Source organism: Monodon monoceros, unplaced genomic scaffold (genome assembly GCF_005190385.1).
Source record: "Monodon monoceros isolate NGI ecotype Baffin Bay Population unplaced genomic scaffold, NGI_Narwhal_1 Super_Scaffold_11, whole genome shotgun sequence".
NCBI lineage: Eukaryota > Metazoa > Chordata > Mammalia > Artiodactyla > Monodontidae > Monodon > Monodon monoceros.
In genome coordinates, this window is record NW_021703767.1 from 90451530 (window position 1) to 90472737 (window position 21208).

At 37.4% G+C, this 21208-nt stretch overlaps 1 protein-coding gene across 2 annotated transcripts in view; it reads right to left on the reverse strand.

Moving 5' to 3' along the window:
* The window catches only part of NAALADL2 (N-acetylated alpha-linked acidic dipeptidase like 2), a 1153076-nt gene that overhangs the window by 45245 nt on the left and 1086623 nt on the right, over positions 1-21208 (reverse strand). For both annotated transcript variants that reach the window (XM_029214633.1, XM_029214632.1), the window contains one exon: positions 6932-7130. In XM_029214633.1, coding sequence (XP_029070466.1) covers positions 6932-7130 — 199 coding nt within the window. The remainder of the gene's footprint in view (positions 1-6931; positions 7131-21208) is intronic.

Sequence of the window (21208 nt, forward strand, 5' to 3'; positions counted from 1 at the left end):
CAGCTGCCTGCTAAACATGCCCCTTGACATGGCCCTTGGCCATGAGGGAAAAGAACCAGCTACAACCACCAGTGAGCAGGGACCACTCCCTACAAGCAGGAAGCCTGCACAAGCATCTTAGACAGCTTCATCCACCAGGGGGCACACAGTAGAAGCAACAACTACAACCTGGCAGCCTGTGGAACAGAAACCACAATCACACAGAAAGTTAGACAAAATGAGATGGCAGAGAAATATCTCCCAGACAAAGCAACAAGACAAAACCCCAGAAGAACAATGAAGTGAAGTGGAGATAGGCAATCTACCCAAAAAGAATTCAGTGTAATGATAGTAAAGATTATCCAAGATCTCAAAAAAAGAATGGAGGCATGGATCAAGAAGATACAAGAAATGTTTAACAAAGACCTAGAAGAACTAAATAACAAACAAACAGAGATGAGCAATACAATAATTGAAATGAAAAACACACTGGAAGGAATCAATAGCAGAATAACTGAGACAGAAGAATGGATAAGTGAGCTGGAAGACAGAATGGTGGAAATCACTGCCTCAGAACAGAATAAAGAGAAAAGAATGAAAATAAATGAAGACCACCTAAAAGACCTCTGGGATGACATTAAATGCAAGAACATTTGCATTATAGAGGTCCCAGAAGGAGAAGAGAGAGAGAAAGGAACTGAGAAAATACTTGAAGAGGTAATAGTTAAAAACTTCCCTAACATGGGAAAGAAAACAGTCACCCAAGTCCAGGAAGCCCAGGGGGTCCCAGACAGGATAAACTCAAGGAGGAACACACCAAGACATCTAGTAGTCAAACTGACAAAATTTAAAGACAAAGAAAGAAAAAATATTAAAAGCAACAAGGGAAAACAACAAATAACATACAAGTGAATTCCCATAAGATTATCAGCAGATTTCTCAGCAGAAACTCCACAGGCAAGCAGGGAGTGGCATGATATATTTAAAGTAATGAAAGGGAAGAAGCTACAACCAAGAATACTCTACCCAGCAAGGCACTCATTCAGTTTTGACAGCAAAATCAAGAGAAAGATTAACAGATGAGAAAGAGCTAAGAGAATTCAGCACCAACAGACAAGCTTTGCAACAAATGCCAAAGGAATTTCTCTAAGCAGAAAAGAAAAGGCCATAATTAGAAACAGAAAATTACAAATGGAAAAGCTCATCAGTAAAGGCAAAAATACAGTAAAGGTAGGAAATCATCTACACATATATATATCAAAACAAGCAATTGTGTGAAGAGGAGAGCACAAATGCAGGACATTGAAAATGCGTTTGAAATTAAAAGTACAGCAACTTAAAACAATCTGTTTATATATAGACTTATATATCAAAACCTTCTGGTAACTACAAACCAAAAATTTACAATAGATATACACACACAAAAGAAAAAGGAATCCAAACACAACACTAAAGTTAGGCATCAAATCACAAGAGAAGACAACAGAAAACACCTACAAAATCATATCCAAAACAATTAACAAAATGGCAGTAAGAACATACATATCAATAATTACCTTAAACATAAACATCAAATGCCCCAACCCAAAGACATAGACTAGCTGAATGGATACAAAAATAAGACCCATATATATGCTGTCTATAAGAGACCCACTTGAGATCTAGGGACACATACAGACTGAAAATGAGGTGATGTAAAGTTATTCAGTGCAAATAGAGATCAAAAGAGAGCTGGAATAGCAATGCTCATATCAGAAAAAACAGGCTTTAAAATAAACTGTTACAACACACAAAGAAGGACACTAGAACACTACATAACAATCAAGGGACCAATCCAAGAAAAAGATATAACAATTTTAAATATATATGCACACAACGTTGGAGCACATCAATATGTAAGGAAAACACTAAGAGCCATAAAAGGAGAAATTGACAGTAACACAATAATGGACTTTAACACCCCATTTTCATCAGTGGACAGATCATCCAGACAGAAAATCAATAAGGAAACACAGGCATTGAATGACACATTATACCGATTGGAGTTAATTGATATTTATAGAGCATTCCATCCAAAAGCAGCAGAATACACATTCTTCTCAAATGCACATGGAACATTCTCCAGGACTGATCAAGGACTAGCCCACAAAGCGAGCCTGAGTAAATTTAAGAAAATTGAATCATATGAAGCATCTTTTCCAACCACAAAACTATGAGATTAGAAAGCAACTACCAGAAAATAACTGTAAAAACCACAAACATGTGGAGGCTAAACAATATGCTATTAAACAACCAGTGGATCACTGAAGAAATCAAAGAGGAAATCAAAAAATACCTAGAGACAAATGAAAATGAAAGCACGATGATCCAAAACCTAAGGGTCACATAAACAGCAATTCTAAGAGGGAAGTTTATAGCAATACAATCTTACCTCAGGAAATAAGAAAAATCTCAGATAAACCACCGAGCTAACTTTACACCTAAAGCAACTAGAAAAGAAGAACAAACAAAACCCAAAGTTGGTAGAAGGAAAGAAATCATAAAGATCAGAGCCAAAATAAATGCAATAGAGACAAAGAAAACAATAGAAAAGATCAATGAAACTAAAAGCTGTTTCTTTGAAGAGATAAACAAAATCAATAAACCTTTAGCCAGACTCATCAAGAAAAAAAGGGAGAGGATACAAATCAATAAAATTAGAAATGAACAAGAAGTTACAAGAGACAGCATGGAAATACAAAGGCTCTCATGGAGAGACTACCACAAGCAACTCTTTGCCAATAAAATGGACAACCTGGAAGAAATGGACAAATTCCTAGAAAGGTACAATCTCCCAAGACTGAATCAGGAAGAAACAGAAAATATGAACAGACCAATCACAAGTAATGAAATTGAAACTGTGATGAAAAAACTCCCAGCAAACAAAAGTCCAGGGCCAGATGGCTTCACAGGCAAATTTTATCAAACATTCAGAGAAGAGTTAACATCTATCTTTCTGAAACTGTTCAAAAAAATCACAGAGGACGGAATACTCCCAAACTCATTCTACGAGGCCACCATCACCCTGATATCAAAACCAGACAAAGATACCACAAAAAAGACAATTACAGGCCAATATCACTGATGAACATAGACACAAAAATGCTCAACAAAATACTAGCAAACCAAATCCAACAATACATTAAAAGGATCACACTTCATGATCAAGTGGGATTTATCCCAGGGACGCAAGCCTTTTGCAATATCTGCAAATCAATCAGTGTGATACACCACATCAAAAAATGGAAGAATAAAAATAATATGATCATCTCAGTAGATGCAGAAAAAGCTTTTGACAAAATTGAACACCCATTTATGATAAAAACTCTCCAGAAGGTGGGCATAGAGGGAACCTACCTCAACATAATAAGGGCCATGTATGACAAACACACAGCCAACATCATAGTAAATATTGAAAAGTTGAAAGCATTTCCTCTAAGATCAGGAACAAGACACAGATGCCCACTCTTGCAACTTTTATTCAATATAGTTTTGGAAGTCCTAGCCATAGCAATCAGAGAAGAGAAGGAAATAAAGGGAATCCAAACTGGAAAAGAAGAAGTAAAACTGTCACCTTTTGCAGTTGACATAATATTATACAGAGACAATTCTAAAGATGCTACCAGAAAACTGCTAGAACTCATCAATGAATTTGATAAAGTTGCTGGAGGCAAAATAAATACACAGAAATCTCTTGCATTCCTATACACTAAGAACAAAAGAACAGAAGGAGAAATTAAAGAAACAATCCTCTTTACCATCAAATCCAAAAGAATTAAATACCTAGGAATAAACCTACCTGAAGAGGCAAAATACCTATACTCCAAAAACTATAAAACACTAATGAAAGAAATAAAAGATGACACAAACAGATGGAAAGATATACTATGTTCTTGGACTGTCTTGCTCCCTGTCTTCAGACTATACTACAAAGCTACAGTCATCAAAATAGTATGGTACTGGCACCAAAACAGAAATATAGATTAATGGAATAGGATTGAAATTCCAGAAATAAACCCAGGATCTATGGTCAATCAATCTATGACAAATGAGGCAAGACTATACAATGGAGAAACAACAATTTCTTTAATAATGGTGGTTGGAGAACTGGACAGCTAAATGTAAAAAAAAAAAAAAAAGAATGAAATTAGAACATTCTATAACACCATACACAAAAATAAATTCAAAATGGTTTAAAGACCTAAATATAAGACCATATACTATAAAACTCTTACCGGAAAACATAGAACACTGTCTGACATAAATCACAGAAGTATATTTTTTCTATCTGTCTTCCAGAATAATGGAAACAAAACCAAAAATAAACAAATGGGACCTATTTAAACTCAAAAGTTTTTGCACAGCAAGGGAAACTGTAAATAAAACAAAAGACAACCCACAGAAAGGGAGAAAATATTTGCAGACGATGCAACTGATAAGGGATTAATCTCCAAAATTTACAAACAGCTCATGAAGCTCAATATCAAAAAAACAAAGCCAGTAAAAAGGGCAGAACACCCAAATAGACATTTCTCCAAAGAAGACATTCAGGTGGGCAAGAGGCACGTGAAAAGATGCTCAACGTCACTAATTACTTGAGAAATGCAAATCAAAATAACAATGATATATCACCTCACATCAGTCAGAATGGCCATCATCAAAAAGTCTACATAAAATAAATGCTGGAGTGGGTGTGTAGAAAAGGGAACCCTCCTACGCTGTTGGTGGAAATGTAATTTGGTACAGCCACTATAGAGAACAGTATGGAGGTTCCTTAAGAAACTAAAAACAGAACCAGCATACGATCCAACAATCCAACTGCTGAGTATATATCTGAAGAAAACTATGGTTTGAAAGGATACATGCACCCCATGTTCATTGCATCACTGTTTACAATAGCCAAGACATGGAAGCAACTTAAATGTCCATCAACAGAGGAATGGATAAAGAAGATGTGGTACGTATATACAATGGAATATTACTCATCCATTAAAGAGAATGAAATAATGACATTTGGAGCAACATGGATGGACCTGGAGATTATCATACTAAGTGAAATATGACAGAGAAAGACAAATATCATATGATATCACTTATATGCAGAATCTAAAAAAATGATACAAATGTACTTATTTACAAAACAAACAGACTTAGAGAACAAACTTATGGTTGCTTGGGTGAAGGGTCGGGGGAGGGACAGATGGTTGTTTTGGATTGACATGTACACACTGCTACATTTAAAATAGATAACCAACAAGGACATAATGTATAGCACAGGGAATGAGGGATAGATGGTTGTTTTGGATTGACATGTACACACTGCTACATTTAAAATAGATAACCAACAAGGACATAATGTATAGCACAGGGAATGCTGCTCAATACTCTGTAATAACCTAAATTGGTAAAGAACTTGAAAAAGCACAGATACATGTATATGTATAACTGAATCACTTTGCTGTACACCTGAAACTAACACAACATTGTTAATCAACTGTACTCCAACATAAAATAAAAATTTTTAAAAAAGAAACAGAAAAAACATTTTTAGTAAAGTGAGAGACAGGACATTCTCTGAAGTCTGCTTTATTATTTTGGCCAGTCATTTAGCCTTTCTGAAACCAGTTTCTCCATCTATAAGATGGGGACACTAAGAGTACCTAATCCATTGGCTGTTTTGCCAGGATTAAATTAATTAATGCGTGGAGAGTCTTTAACATAGTGCCTGAGACATATTTAGTGGTCAATAAATGTTACTTATTAAAAAAAACAAAAACATTTAAAACATGTTATCTTTTAAACTCCATTTTCCCTCTTTGTTTAATTTCTACTATTTCTGGAACCTCAAAAACAAGTACATATTTGTATCATCCTCTAAGAGCCTAAATTGAATCCCTGTTCTATGTGAAAATTGTTTTATTAAAATATCTGTTAAAATTGTTTAAATGTTTTCAGAAATCACTCTATTGTGACCCTCTAACCAAATATGTCTAATCCCCTGGTTGTTTCAAGATTCCTGTAAATTCCACTCTCCCCTGAATATTAAACATACTTAACTCCCTCTTAAAATGTAGTTTCTAGAATTAAATCCAATGCTCTAGAAGTGGACTTACTAGGACAGAATAATATAGACATCTCCTGATTCATTCAAGAAAGCGTATTTCTCGCAGTACAACCTATAAATCCATTTGGTTTTTCAGTAGCTATAACACATTTGATTCATATTGACTTTAATTGTAAAAAAAAATCTTAGTCATTTTGTATATGATACTGCTAAACCATTATCATATAGATATAAATTATATCTACAGATAATATCAATATTTACAGGTATAAAGAAAAATAAAGTTTTCTTTATTCTCTATTTATGCAGTTGAACTTTGCTTTGGGGGAGGAGAATGCTCCTCAAATTGTAGATATAGGACTTCCCTGGTAACACAGTGGTTAAGAATTCACCTGCCAATGCAGGGGACACAGGTTCAAGACCTGGTCTGGGAAGATCCCACATGCCGTGGAGCAACTAAGCCTGTGCACCACAGCTACTGAGCCTGTGCTCTAGAGCCCACAAGCCACAACTACTGAGCCCACATGCCACAACTACTGAAGCCAGCATGCCTAGAGCCCATGCTCTGCAACAAGAGAGGCCAAAGCAAGGAGAAGCCCGCACACCACAATGAAGAGTAGCCCCTGCTTGCCGCAACTAGGGAAAGCCTGTGTGCAGCGATGAAGACCCAATGCCACCAAAAATAAATAAATAAATAAATAAATAAATTTGTTAAAAAAATTGTAGATATAATAATTTCTTCACATTAAAAAAATAGCATTATGTTCACAGAAGGTACACATTCTGAACATTAAACACAAATATTTCATTGAGGGGCATAAAAATACAAATTTTGAGCACACATCCTACCTGTAAAACCCTGGAGGTGCCCGCTGCACCAGGAAGTTTTTCTCCATGTCTTGGAGAATCTCATTCAGCATCCGCACACGGATGGGAGCTCTTTCCTTGGGGTCATTAGCAGGACGCATCTCATCTGATTGAAAGAGTTCAGCGCTCTCCCGCAGGCGTGAGGCCAGAGCTAGCAGTTGAGGCGTGTTGGGTTGATCACCTGGTAAAGATAAATGGGCCAATCTCAGAAGAGAGAATCTCAAGGGCTCAAAGTAAACATTTTATAGTCATGATGTCAAAAGGAAGATTCACCATCAATACTACTTTTACAATCCTTCCACCAAAAATATTCTGGCTAAATATATTCTACTAAAAGTATTAAATTTATTTACTACTACTACTAATTACTGCTAATAATAATACCAGTAAATAGGAACTGATTGTTGAGAGACTGCAATGTTCCCGGCACTGTCAAGCCCTTCACATAATTATCTTATTTAATATTCACCCAACCCTGTATTGGCATGTCCATTTCAGAGAAGCTGAGGATTAATTAAGGTAAGCAAACTGCCACAGATCATCAAGCAAGTAAATGACAGGTAAGAATTAGAAGCCTTATCTTTCTGACTCAAAAATTCATGCTCTTAATGGAGTATCCTGTATTTCAAGAAAAAAAAATTGTAAAATGAATTGTTATCTTCCCTTCTGAGAACATGAGATATGTTACCCTATATTGTTATGTGTCTACTGGGCTCTTTCTACTTTGTAGAGTGTTCCTGTAATTTGAAGTTGAAATATACCTTTGATTTGAAAATACACTAAAAACTATCCTATATAATGTTCGTATTGTTTTGTTTTCCTTTTGAGATGATTTTTGTTTGTTGTTTTATTTTTTCCTTCTGTTTATGTAACTTACTGTAAGTCATTCTGATATGAATGGTGGTAGCAAAAGGATCACAGGATGTTCCTTTGACTAAGGGAAAGGCTGCATTTTATATTAATTACAGCCACCAGATCCTGGAGCAAGATGACTTGAGTTCAAATCCCTGCTCTACCACTTAGTAGCTGTGTGATGTTGGGAAAGTTACTGAGCCTTAGTGTCCTTATCTGTGAAATGAACATAATAATAGCACCTGCTTTATAAATTTGTTAATGAGAGTTAAATGATTACTATTTGTAAAGTGCTCCCCTACAGTTAGGCAGTTCCTAGCTGGTGTTTAAACTTAATACCTTGTTTAAAAAGCATTCTTTTATCATATCACGAGGGGGCCTTCCATCATCATCTTCTTCCAGATAGCTGCACCATTAGATGCAGTCTTTGGATGAGGCGACAGTCAGTGGTGTCATTCTCAGACTAGGTACAACTGACTCCAACAAGGTCAGCACTACACTAGGGAGGATTACTTCAAGTCAAGGTAATGAGATGCACATGGACCTGGTAAATCTCAGCTGGAAATCCTGAGAGCATGGCATTAAGATAAACAGGTGGAAGATTGAAAAGAGGCCTTATGGGACCTTCACTTAGGAAAGTTTCAGCAAAAGGGAAACGTCACAAAGGAACTCTTTCTTTAAATGAAGTCTAAGGGTAAGGGTCACCAACTCCCAAAACACCTGGTCTTTGTGAAAATGCAGATTCCCAGACATGCTGAATTTCTCTAGGGTCCAGGAATCACAATTTCAACATACTACGCAGATTATTCCTTACATCTTAAAGTTTAAGAAGCACTGTAGAGAGGTTATGTGCTAAGAAAATGAAAACTAGTTTAGAATTATAACTGTGTTATAAAATATGTCTGTCATAGAATTACTAACCTTTCATATAGGGATCTTTATTTTCTATCACCTTCATTTGATGGGGATGATTTTATATGTCAGTTTCATTATATCCCAGCATAGTTCTGACACTCAATAATTGTTTACTGTTTACTGAATAAACAACGTAGATTCAATAACATATTTTTAGAAAAAAATACAATAAAAAATGAAAACTATGTAAAGAAATAAATGGTTTTTATGAGGGCTGCAAAGAGAGAGCCTTCTTTGTAGTGCTCTGTTCACTGAAATTAACAAAATGCATAAAATCAATGTAGGAGTTCACAGGGTTTTGGTATTTTGATGTTTTCATTAGTAATCTTGTTTGATTTCACAACAAAACTTGAGGGTGCAAGAAGCTGTATTTCTGCTCATTGAGAAAATCTAGCCTCTTAAATGATAATAATAATGACATTTTATGAAAATATGGTTTATCTTATTATGGTTAACCAAATTTAATATATGGAAAACTTACAGAAAATATCTTTTTGCACAAGGAAAGAATAAGATGGATAAGGCACATTTGGATGACACTAGAATTGAAAGACTGAACAACGGAAAAAGCAAGTTCGACATCCTTAAGAGTCTTCCATTTAAAAAAGAAAAATCTCTTCAGAAAAGATCTCTTCAGGTCTAACATACACTACAGAATTGAAGACATTACCACTAAATCAAGTGAGACAAATTGTACCATTTACCTTATTTAGCTTTAAATGAATTTATCTTTCATGATGGTGTGGGTGGACAAAATTGACAGCTTTAGGAACTGGCTGGTTCCAGAAAGGATCCTGATAATGGAAACCTGCCACCACAGCATACCCTATGCATTACTTCAAGGATATGAGGTTACAGATTGAAAAGTAGCTTTACTTCTAATGTTCATACAATCATTTTGATATATAACTGATGTTCCAAAGATTCCTAATAGCCATTTCCATGACCGAAATGATTGTCCCTTTGTGATCCTTAGGATAACTACTAGAATGTCAGCTCTGTGAGGGAAGAGATTTTTGTTCGTTTCATTCACCACCGTTTCCCCAGCACATAAAACTATGCCTGGCAAATCATTTACTGAGTGAATGTGTGAATTATGTACTGTGTTCATAGCATCATAGCATCTGCAATATTTTTAGCCTTATCTCTCCTTTCCTTGACTGAAAAGAACCCCATAAGATCAGAAAATATGTTTTCTCTCTCTTTTTATCTCCGTATCCTAGCACAATACCTGATATACGGTAGCCATTTACTAGATATCTTATCGAGTATATGTTGAATTATAAGATAATGTCTTATTTGGGATACATTATTATATTAAATTACACCTAAAAAATCACTCAGGGAGATGTTTAGTTCATTATGAGCATCAACAAATGTTATTTCCTTTACTTTCTTGCTAAATATCAATACTAGCTGCAGTCAAAAGGAAAAAAAAATTTAAAAGAAGGTATTTTAGGGTAATGATAGGTTATATTAAACTAAACTGAATTAAAATATGTCCTACCAATAATACTCCCCCCAAACTAAGAATATGTAAAACATTATTTAAGGCACAGTGAATGTCAGAAAACAGAGAACTAATTGAGGCTCTTAACAGTTCAGTTTTAATGAATAATAAGTCCATTTGACCAAAGAACATCAACTGGGAGATAGAGATTTCTCTCAAAGAGGGTAAATACAATTATCTTGAAGTTATACATAGTACATGGAGTCTAAAGACCAAGGACTTGTTATCCAAAACCATAAGAGCCTGGTTTACTTAGTCATTATCAATGTGGACTTGAACAGAGTACATAATACTGATGTTCTGTAGCTTCCTAGGGGAAAATGGTCATTTTACTTTCTAAGCATTTAAATCACTATATAAACACAAGCTACCATTATCAGAGCACGTAAACTAAACACAAATTAGTACCAACTCATTTGCTAAAGGCATACAAAAAATACTGTAATGGCTTTACTAACGATTTTATTCTCAGAGACATTATTTCTTATCACTTCCCCCAAATAATGGCCCCCCACAACTGTATCACACTTCTCCCCATATACACTTTAATGAAGATTTCCAATTTTATTTTGCAGTGCCTGTGAATCTGGAGGCAGTTTTTCTTTCTGTGCGCTGGCATCTCAAACCTCTGAAGAACATGGAAAGGGGTAATATAAAGGGTAAAAGAACTAGGGAATGAACAAGATGATGGAATAGTAGTAGGATGTGAAGCTCACCTCCCACAAATACATCAAAAATACATCTACATGTGGAACAATTCTAACAGAATATCTACAGGATGCTGACAGAAGACCTCAGACTGCTGAAAGATCAAGAAAATCTCCATGTAACTGGGTAGGAAAAAAGAAAAAAAGGAAAGTGAGAAAGGAATTGGGTCAGGACTTGAGCCCTTGGGAGGAAGGTGTGAAAGAGGAAAGGTTTCTGCACCAGGGGAAGTCTCCTCACTGGCAGGGAGATCAGCCAGGACAGAAGGTGAGCTTTAGAGCCTCAGAGGAGAGCATAGCAGTTGGTTTGTGGTAGCCAGAGCTGAGGGAGAACTGCACAGTTGGTCATTGCTGCCACCCTGCACTCCCCAGCCTGATGCATGTCCACCAGTGCTGGTGGGGGCTGGGGGCTGGAACTTGGGCTTCAGGGATAAGAACTGTGGAGAGGACTGGGGTTGGTTGTGTGGAGATAGACTAAGGGGGCTGGAATCTAGTGCAACTGTGGTTGGGGGTGTACTCGGAGGAAGCCTGGGCTGCTTAGAGACCAGTCATCATTGTTTGGGGGGTGCACGAGGGGAGGAGCTGGGCACAGATTGTAGCCTTTTCCCCTGTGCACATGCTCGAAGAGGGCAGGACACTGCCTGCATGGGCTTCAGGGGCTGTCATGAGATGCCACTGCCACTTGCCCAAACACCAGGAGTGGTCGTGGGCCCCTGCGCCTCCCCCTCAGATCCCAGGAATGTTCATGAGCCACTGCTGCCAACCTTGCAGACACCAGGAGTGGTTGCAAGCTGCCTCCACTCCCATCGTGTGCTCCAGGGGCATGCCTGAACCACCACCACTGAGAACCCCAAGACCAGGCACCAGTCACCACATCTGCACACCCCTATCAAGGGGATAATGACCAGTACATGCTGAGGAAAAAGGCGACATGTATCCATATTAAAAACAGTCTTCGCACCAAATATACTAAACCCACACAAGCTACACAGGGGTCCCCCAAATGTAAATAGCCCTTCAAGACCACAGTAGATAATTGTTTCTCCTAAACTCACAGAGTAAGAGAAATACAAGTAAAATGAAGAAACAGAGGAACCACACCCAGTTAAAAGACCAAGAGCATTCCTCTGAAAGAACAAATGAAACAGAACTCTTCAGTCTAATAGACACCAATTTCAAAAAGGAGACAATGAAAATACTGAAGGAATTAAGAAAGCCTAGACAAAAGTACAGAGTATTGTAAAAAGGAGCTAGAAATTATAAAGAGGAACCAAGAAAAATTAGAAAACTCATTTGCAGAGATGAAAGCTGAGCTAAAGGCAATGAATAGCAGAATGAATAATGCAGAAGAACAAAAACGTGACCTGGAAGATAGAATAATGGAAATCACCCAATCAGTACAGAAGACAGAAAGCCAAATTAAAGAAAAAAAGAGAAAGCAATATAAGAGACCTATAGGATAATATAAAGCATGCCAAACAAACAAAATAGGGATTCCAGAAGGGGAAGAAAGAGAAAAGGGGATTGAAAATGTATTTAAAGAAATTATGGTTGAAAACTCCCCAAACCTAAAGAAGGAAACAGATATCCAAGTACAGGAAGCACAGAGAATCCCAAGCAAGATAAACCGAAACAGACCTACACCAAGACATATTATATTAAAAATGGCAAAAGTTAAATATAAAGAGAGGATTCTAAAGGGAGCAAAAGCAAAACAAAGAGTTAATTACAAGGGAACCCCCATAAGGCTGTCAGCTGATTTCTCCTCAGAAATGTTGCAGGCCAGAAGGGAATGGTAAGATATATTCAAAGTCCTAAAAGGGAAAACTCTGCAACCTAGTATAGTCTATCCAGCAAGATTATCATTTTGAATAGAGGGAGAGAGAAAGAATTTCTCAGACAAGCAAAAACTAAAACAATACAGCAATACTAAACCTATCCTAAAGGAAATATTGAAAGGTCTTCTCTAAATACAAAAGAAGTAAGAATCTATAGGAAAGAGAAAATTACAACTGGAAAATAAATCACTTAAATATGCCAGTACACAGATTAAAAAAAAAATTAAAAAATTTTCTGTGAAAGTGATGATAACAACAATGAAAAGCAAAAAAGAGGAACATGAAGATGTAAAAGAGGACAACAAAATCATAAAATGTGGGGGAGGAGAGTAAGAATATGTAGATGTTTTTTCCTAGAATGTGTTTGAGCCAGTATGACTACTTGTCTAAGGCAAGCAGATAAAGGAAGGGGATAACATACTTGAAAAACAGGGCAACCACAAATCAAAAACATACAACAGATTGGCTAAAACCAAAAGGAAGAGAATATAAGTATAATAAAAAAGAAAATCATCAAACCACAAAAGGAAAAAGAAAAGGACAAACAAGAAATATAAAATCAATGGGAAAACAAGGTTTAAAATGACAATAGATACATAACTATCAATAATTACCTTAAATGTCAATGGACTAAATGTTCCAATCAAAAGACACAGAGTGGCAGGCTGGATAAAAGAATAAGAGCCTACTGTATGATGCCTACAAGAGACCCACTTTAGGGCAAAGGAGACACATAAATTGAAAGTGAGGGTGTGGAAAAAGATATTTCGTGCAAACGGAAATAACAAGAAAGTGGGGGTCGCAATACTCACATCAGACAAAATAGACTTTAAAACAAAGGCCGTAAAGAAAGATAAAGGACACTATATAATAATAAAAGTATCAATACAAGAAGAGGATTTTACACTTGTCAATATATATGCACCTAATATAGGAGCACCCAAATACATAAAAGAAATACTAACAGGCATAAAGGGGGGAATTGACAGGAATACAATAATAGTTGCAGACAGTGAATCAAGAAGGCAACAAAGATCCTAAATGATACAGCAGAACAGATAGATGTAATTGATATTTTCAGGACATTACATGCAAAGAAAACCCCAGAATACACATTCTTTTCAAGTACACATGGAACATTTTCTAGGACTGACCACATACTAGATAACCAAATAAGCCTCAACAAATTTAAAAGTATAGAAATTATCTCAAGCATTTTTTCTGACCACAACAGCATGAAACTAGAAATTAACCACAGAAAAAGAAACAAGAAAAAAACTATTACATGGAGACTAAATAACATGCTACAAAAAAAATTTAAAAAGGGTCAATGATGAACTCAAAGAGGAAATCTAAAAATACCTTGAGACAAAAGACAATGAGGGGAGGAGCTTCAAGATGGCAGAAGAGATGTGGAGATCACCTTCGTCCCCACAAATACATCAGAAATACATCTACATGTGGAACAACTCCTAAAGAACACCTACTGAACACTGGCAGAAGACCTCAGACCTACCAAAACGCAAGAAAGTCCCTATGTACCTGGGTAGGGCAAAAGATAAAAGAAAATATAGAGACAAAAGAATAGGGATGGGACCTGCACCAGTGGGAGGGAGCTGTGAAGGAGGAAAGGTTTCCACACACTATGAAGCCCGTTCATGGGCGGAGACTGCGGATGGCGGAGGGGGGAAGCTTCGGAGCCGTAGAGGAGAGCACAACAATGGGGGCTCAGGGCAAAGCAGAGAGATTCCCACACAGAGGATTGGTGCTGACCAGCGCTCACCAGCCTGAGAGGCTTGTCTGCTCACCCACTGGAGCGGTAGGGGGATGGGAGCTGAGGCTTGGGCTTCGGAGGTTGGATCCCAGGGCGAGGACTGGGGTTGGCTGTGCGAACACAGCCTGGAGGGGGCTAGTGAGCCACAGCTAGCTGGGAGGGAGTCTGGGAAAAAGTCTGGAGCTGCCAAAGAGGCAAGAGACTTCTCCTTGCCTCTTTATTTCCAGGTGCGCAAGGAGAGGGGATAAAGAGCGCTGCTTAAAGGAGTTCCAGAGACGGGCGTGAGCCACGGCTATCAGAGCGGACCCCAGAGACAGGCATGAGATGCTAAGGCTGCTGCTGCAGCCACCAAGAAGCCTGTGTGCAAGCACAGGTCACTATCCACAACTCCCCTCCTGGGAGCCTGTGCAGCCCGCCACTGTCAGGGTCCTGTGATCCAGGGACAACTTCCCTGGGAGAACACATGGTACGCCTCAGGCTGGTGTAACGTCACGCTGGTCTCTACCACTGCATGATCACCCCGCATCCGTACCCCTCCCTCCCCCCAGCCTGAGTGAGCCAGAGACCTCGAATCAGCTGCTTCCTTAACCCCATTTTGTTAGAGTGAAGAACAGACACCCTCAGGTGACCTACACGCAGAGGCGGGTCCAAATCCAAAGCTGAACGCTGGGAGCTGTGGGAACAAAGAAGAGAAAGGGAAATCTCTCCCAGCAGCCTCAGGAGCAGCGTATTAAATCTCCACAATCAACTTGATGTACCCTGCATCTGTAGAGTACCTGAATAGACAATGAATCATCCCATATTGAGGAGGTGGACTTTGGGAGCAATGATATATATACATTTTTTCCCTTTTTCTCTTTTTTTAAGTGTGTATGTGTATGCTTCTGTGTGTGATTTTGTCTGTATAGCTTTGCTTTTACCATTTGCCCTAGGGTTCTGTCTGTTCTTTTTTAAATTATTTTAAAAAACTTTTTTCTTAATTATTTTTTACTTTTTATTTTAATAACTTTATTTTACTTTATTTTATCTTATTTTATCTTCTTCTTTCCTTCTTTCTTTTTCCTCCCTTTTATTCTAAGCTGTGTGGAGGACAGGCTCTTGGTGCTACAACCAGGTGTCAGGGCTGTGCCTCTGAGTTGCAAGAGCCAAGTTCAGGACACTGGACCACAAGAGACCTCCCAGCTCCATGTAATACTAAAGGGCAAGAATCTCCCAGAGATCTCCATCTCAAAACGTAGACCCAGCTCCACTCAACGACCAGCAAGCTACAGTGCTGGACACCCTATTCCAGACAACTAGCAAGACAGGAACACAAGCCTATCCATTAGCACAGAGCCTGCCGAAAATCATAATAAGGCCACAGACATCTTAAAACACACCACCAGATGCAGTTCTGCCCACCAGAAAGAAAAGATCCAGCTTCATCCACCAGAACACAGGCACTAGTCCCCTCCACCAGGAAGCCTACACAACCCACTGAACCAACCTTAGCCACTGGGGACAGACACCAAAAACAACGGGAAATACGAACCTGCAGCCTGCAAAAAGGAGACCCCAAACACAGTAAGATAAGCAAAATGAGAAGACAGAGAAACACACAGCAGATGAAGGAGCAAGGCAAAAACCCACCAGACTTAACAAATGGAGAGGAAATAGGCAGTCTACCTGAAAAAGAATTCAGAATGATAGTAAAGATGATCCAAAATCTTGGAACTACAATGGAGAAAATACAAGAAACGTTTAAAAAGGACCTAGAAGAACTAAAGAGCAAAAACACAGTGATGAACAATACAATTAATGAAATTAAATATTCTCTAGAAGGGATCAATAGCAGAATAACTGAGGCAGAAGAACAGATAAGTGACGTGGAAGATAAACTAGTGGAAATAAGTACTGCAGAGCAGAATAAGGAACAAAGAATTAAAAGAATTGAGGACAGCCTCAGAGACCACTGGGACAACATTAAATGCACCAACATTTGAATTATAGGGGTCCCAGAAGAAGAAAAGAAAAAGAAGGGACTGAGAAAATATTTGAAGAGATTATAGTTGAAAACGTCCCTAATATGGGAAAGGAAATAGTTAAGTCCAGGAAGCACAGAGAGTCCCATACAGGATAAATTCAAGGACAAGACACATATTAATCAAACTATCAAAAATTAAATACAAAGAACAAATATTAAAAGAAGCAAGGGAAAAATAACACATAAGGGAATCCTGATAAGGTTAACAGCTGATCTTTCAGCAGAAACTGCAAGCCAGAATGGAGTGGCAGCACATATTTAAAGTGATGAAGGAGTAAAACCTACAACCAACATTACTCTACCCAGCCAAGGATCTCATTCAGATCTGATGGAGAAATCAAAAGCTTTACAGACAAGCAAAAGCTAAGAGAATTCAGCACCACCAAACCAGCTTTTCAAAAAATAATAAAGGAACTTCTCTAGGCAGAAAACACAAGAGAAGGAAAAGACCTACAATAATAAACCCAAAATAAGAAAATGGAAATAGGAACATACATATTGATAATTACCTTAAATGTAAATGGATTAAATGCTCCCACCATAAGATATATATATTGGCTGAATGGATACAAAAACAAGACCTGTATATATGCTGTCTATGAGAGATCCACTTCAGACCTAGGGACACATACAGACTGAAAGTGAGGGGATGCAAAAAGATATTCCATGCAAATGAAAATCAAAAGAAAGCAGGAGTAGCAATTCTCATATCAGACAAAATAGACTTTAACACAAAGACTATTACAAGAGACAAAGGACACTACATGATGATCAAGGGATCAATCCAAGAAAAAGATATAATAATTTTAAATATTTATGCACCCAACATAGGAGCACCTCAATACATAAAGCAGATACTAACAGCCATAAAAGGAGAAATCGACAGTAACACAATAATAGTAGGGGACTTTAACACCCCACTCTCACCAATGGACAGATCATCCAAAATGAAAATAAATAAGGAAACACAAGCTTTAAATGATACATTAAACAAGATGGACTTAATTGATATTTATAGGACATTCCATCCAAAAACAACATAATACACATTCTTCTCAAGTGCTCATGGAACATTCTCTAGGATAGAACATATCTTGGGTCACAAATAAAGCCTTGGTATATTTAAGAAAATTGAAATCATATCAAATATATTTTCCGACCACAACACTATGAGACTAGATATCATTTACAGGAAAAAAAATCTGCAAGAAATACAGACACATGGAGGCTAAACCACACACTAATTAATAACCAAGAGATCACTGAATAAATCAAAGAAGAAATCAAAAAATACCTAGAAAAAAAAGAAAATGAATACACGATGACCCAAAACCTATGGGTTGCAGCAAAAGCAGTTCTAAGAGGTAAGTTTATAGGAATACAATCCTACCTTAAAAAACAAATATCTCAAATAAACAACCTAACCTTACACCAAAAGCAGTTAGAGAAAGAAGAACAAAAAACCCCAAAGTTAGCAGAAGGAAATAAATCATAAAGATCAGATCAGAAATAAATGAAAAAGAAATGAAGGAAATGATAGCTAGGATCAATAAAACTAAAAGCTGGTTCTTTGAGAAGATAAACAAAATTGATAAACCATTAGCCAGACTTATCAAGAAAAAAAGGGAGAAGACTCAAATCAATATAATTAGAAATGAAAAAGGAGAAGTAACAACTGTCACTGCAGAAATACAAAGGATCATGAGAGATTACTACAAGCAACTATATGCCAATAAAATGGACAACCTGGAATAAATGGACAAAGTCTTAGAAATTCACAACCTTCTGAGACTGAACCAGGAAGAAATAGAAAATATGAACAGACCAATCACAAGCACTGAAATTGAAACTGTGATTAAAAATCTTCCAACAAACAAAAGCCCAGGACAAGATGGCTTCACAGGCGAATTCTACCAAACATTTAGAGAAGAGCTAACACCTATCCTTCTCAAACTCTTCCAAAATATAGCAGAGGGAGGAACACTCTCAAACTCATTCTACGAGGCCACCATCACCCTTACACCAAAAGCAAAGATGTCACAAAGAAAGAAAACTACAGGCCAAAATAACTGATGAACATAGATGCAAAAATCCTCAACAAAATGCTAGCAAACAGAATCCAACGGCACATTAAAAGGATCATACACTATGATCAAGTGGGGTTTATCCCAGGAATGGAAGGATTCTTCAATATACGCAAATCAATCAATGTGATACACCATATTAACAAATTGAAGGAGAAAAACCATATGATCATCTCAATAGATGCAGAGAAAGCTTTTGACAAAATTCAATACCCATTTATGTTAAAAACCCTCCAGAAAGTAGGCACAGAGGGAACTTTTCTCAACATAATAAAGGCCATATATGACAAACCCACAGCCAACATTGTCCTCAATGGTGAAAAACTGAAACCATTTCCACTAAGGTCAGGAACAAGACAAGGTTGCCTACTCTCACCACTATTATTCAACATAGTTTTGGAAGTTTTAGCCACAGCAACCAGAGAAGAAAAAGAAATAAAAGGATTCGAAATTGGAAAAGAAGAAGTAAAGCTGTCACTGTTTGCAGATGACATGATACTATACATAGAGAATCCTAAAGATGCTACCAGAAAACTCCTAGAGCTAATCAATGAATTTGGTAAAGTAGCAGGAAACAAAATTAATGCACAGAAATCTCTTGCATTCAATATACTAAAGATGAGAAATCTGAAAGTGAAATTAAAAAACACTCCTATTTACCGTTGCAACAAATAGAATAAAATATCTAGGTATAAACCTACCTAAGGAGACAAAAACCTGTATGAAGAAAATTATAAGACACTGATATAAGAAATTAATGATACAAATAGATGGATAGATATACCATGTTCTTGGATTGGAAGAATCAACATTGTGAAAATGACTCTACTACCCAAAGCAACCTACAAATTCAATGCAATCCCTATCAAACTACCACTGGTATTTTTTACAGAAGTAGAACACAAAATTTCACAATTTGTATGGAAACACAAAAGACCCCGAATAGCCAAAGCAATCTTGAGAAAGAAAAACCAAGCTGGAGGAATCAGGCTCCCTGACTTCAGACTATACTCAAACCTACAGTAATCAAGACAGTATGGTACTGGCATAGAAACCGAAATATAGATCAATGGAACAGGATAGAAAGCCCAGAGATAAACCCACCCACATATGGTCACCTTATCTTTGATAAAGGAGGCAACAATATACAGTGGAGAAAAGACAGCCTCTTCAGTAAGTGGTGCTTGGAAAACTGGACAGCTACATGTAAAAGAATGAAATTAGAACACTCTCAAACACCATACACAAAAATAAGCTCAAAATGGATTAAAGACCTAAATGTAAGGCCAGAAACGATCAAACTCTTAGAGGAAAACATAGGCAGAACACTCTTTGACATAAATCACAGCAACATCCTTTTTGACCCACCTCCCAGAGAAATGGAAATAAAAACAAAAATAAACAAATGGGACCTATTGAAACTTCAAAGCTTTTGCACAAGAAAGGAAACCATAAACAAGACCAAAAGACAACCCTCAGAATGGGAGAAAATATTTGCAAATGAAGTAACTGACAAAGGATTAATGTCCAAAATTTACAAGCAGCTCATGCAGCTCAATATCAAAAAATCAAACAACCCAATCCAAAAATGGGCAGAAGACCTAAATTGACATTTCTCCAAAGAAGATATACAGATTGCCAACAAACACATGAAAGAATGCTCAACATCAGTAATCATTAGAGAAATGCAAATCAAAACTACAATGAGATATCGTCTCACACCGGTCAGCGTGACCATCATCAAAAAATCTAGAAACAATAATGCTGGAGAGGGTGTGGAGAAAAGGGAACTCTCTTGCACTGTTGGTGGGAATGTAAATTGATACAGCCACTATGGAGAACAGTATGGACGTTTCTTAAAAAACTAAAAATAGAATTATCATATGACCCAGCAATCCCACTACTGGGCATATACCCTGAGAAAACCATAATTCAAAAAGAGTCATGTACCAAAATATTCATTGCAGCTCTATTTACAATAGCCAGCACATGCAAGCAACCGAAGTATCCATCAACAGATGAATGGATAAAGAAGATGTGGCACATATATTCAATGGAATATTACTTAGCCGTAAAAAGGAATGAAACTGAGTTATTTGTAGTGAGGTGGATGGACATAGAGACTGTCATGCAGAGTGAAGTAAGGCAGAAAGAGAAAAACAAATACCGCATGCTAACACATATATATGGAATCTTAAAAAAAAAAAAATGGTCATGAAGAACCATGGGCAAGATGGGAATAAAGGTGCAGACGTACTAGAGAATGGACCTGAGGATACGGGGAAGGTTAAGGGTAAGCTGGGACAAAGTGAGAGAGTGGCATGGACATATGTACACTACGAAATGTAAAACAGATAGCTAGTGGGAAGCAGTTGCATAGCACAGGGAGATCAGCTCGGTGCTTTGTGACCACCTAGCGGGGTGGGATAGGGAGGGTGGAAGTGAGGAAGATGCAAGAGGGAAGAGATATGCGGACATATGTATATGTATAACTGATTCACTTTGTTATAAAGTAGAAAGTAACACACCATTGTAAAGCATTTATACTCCAATAAAGTT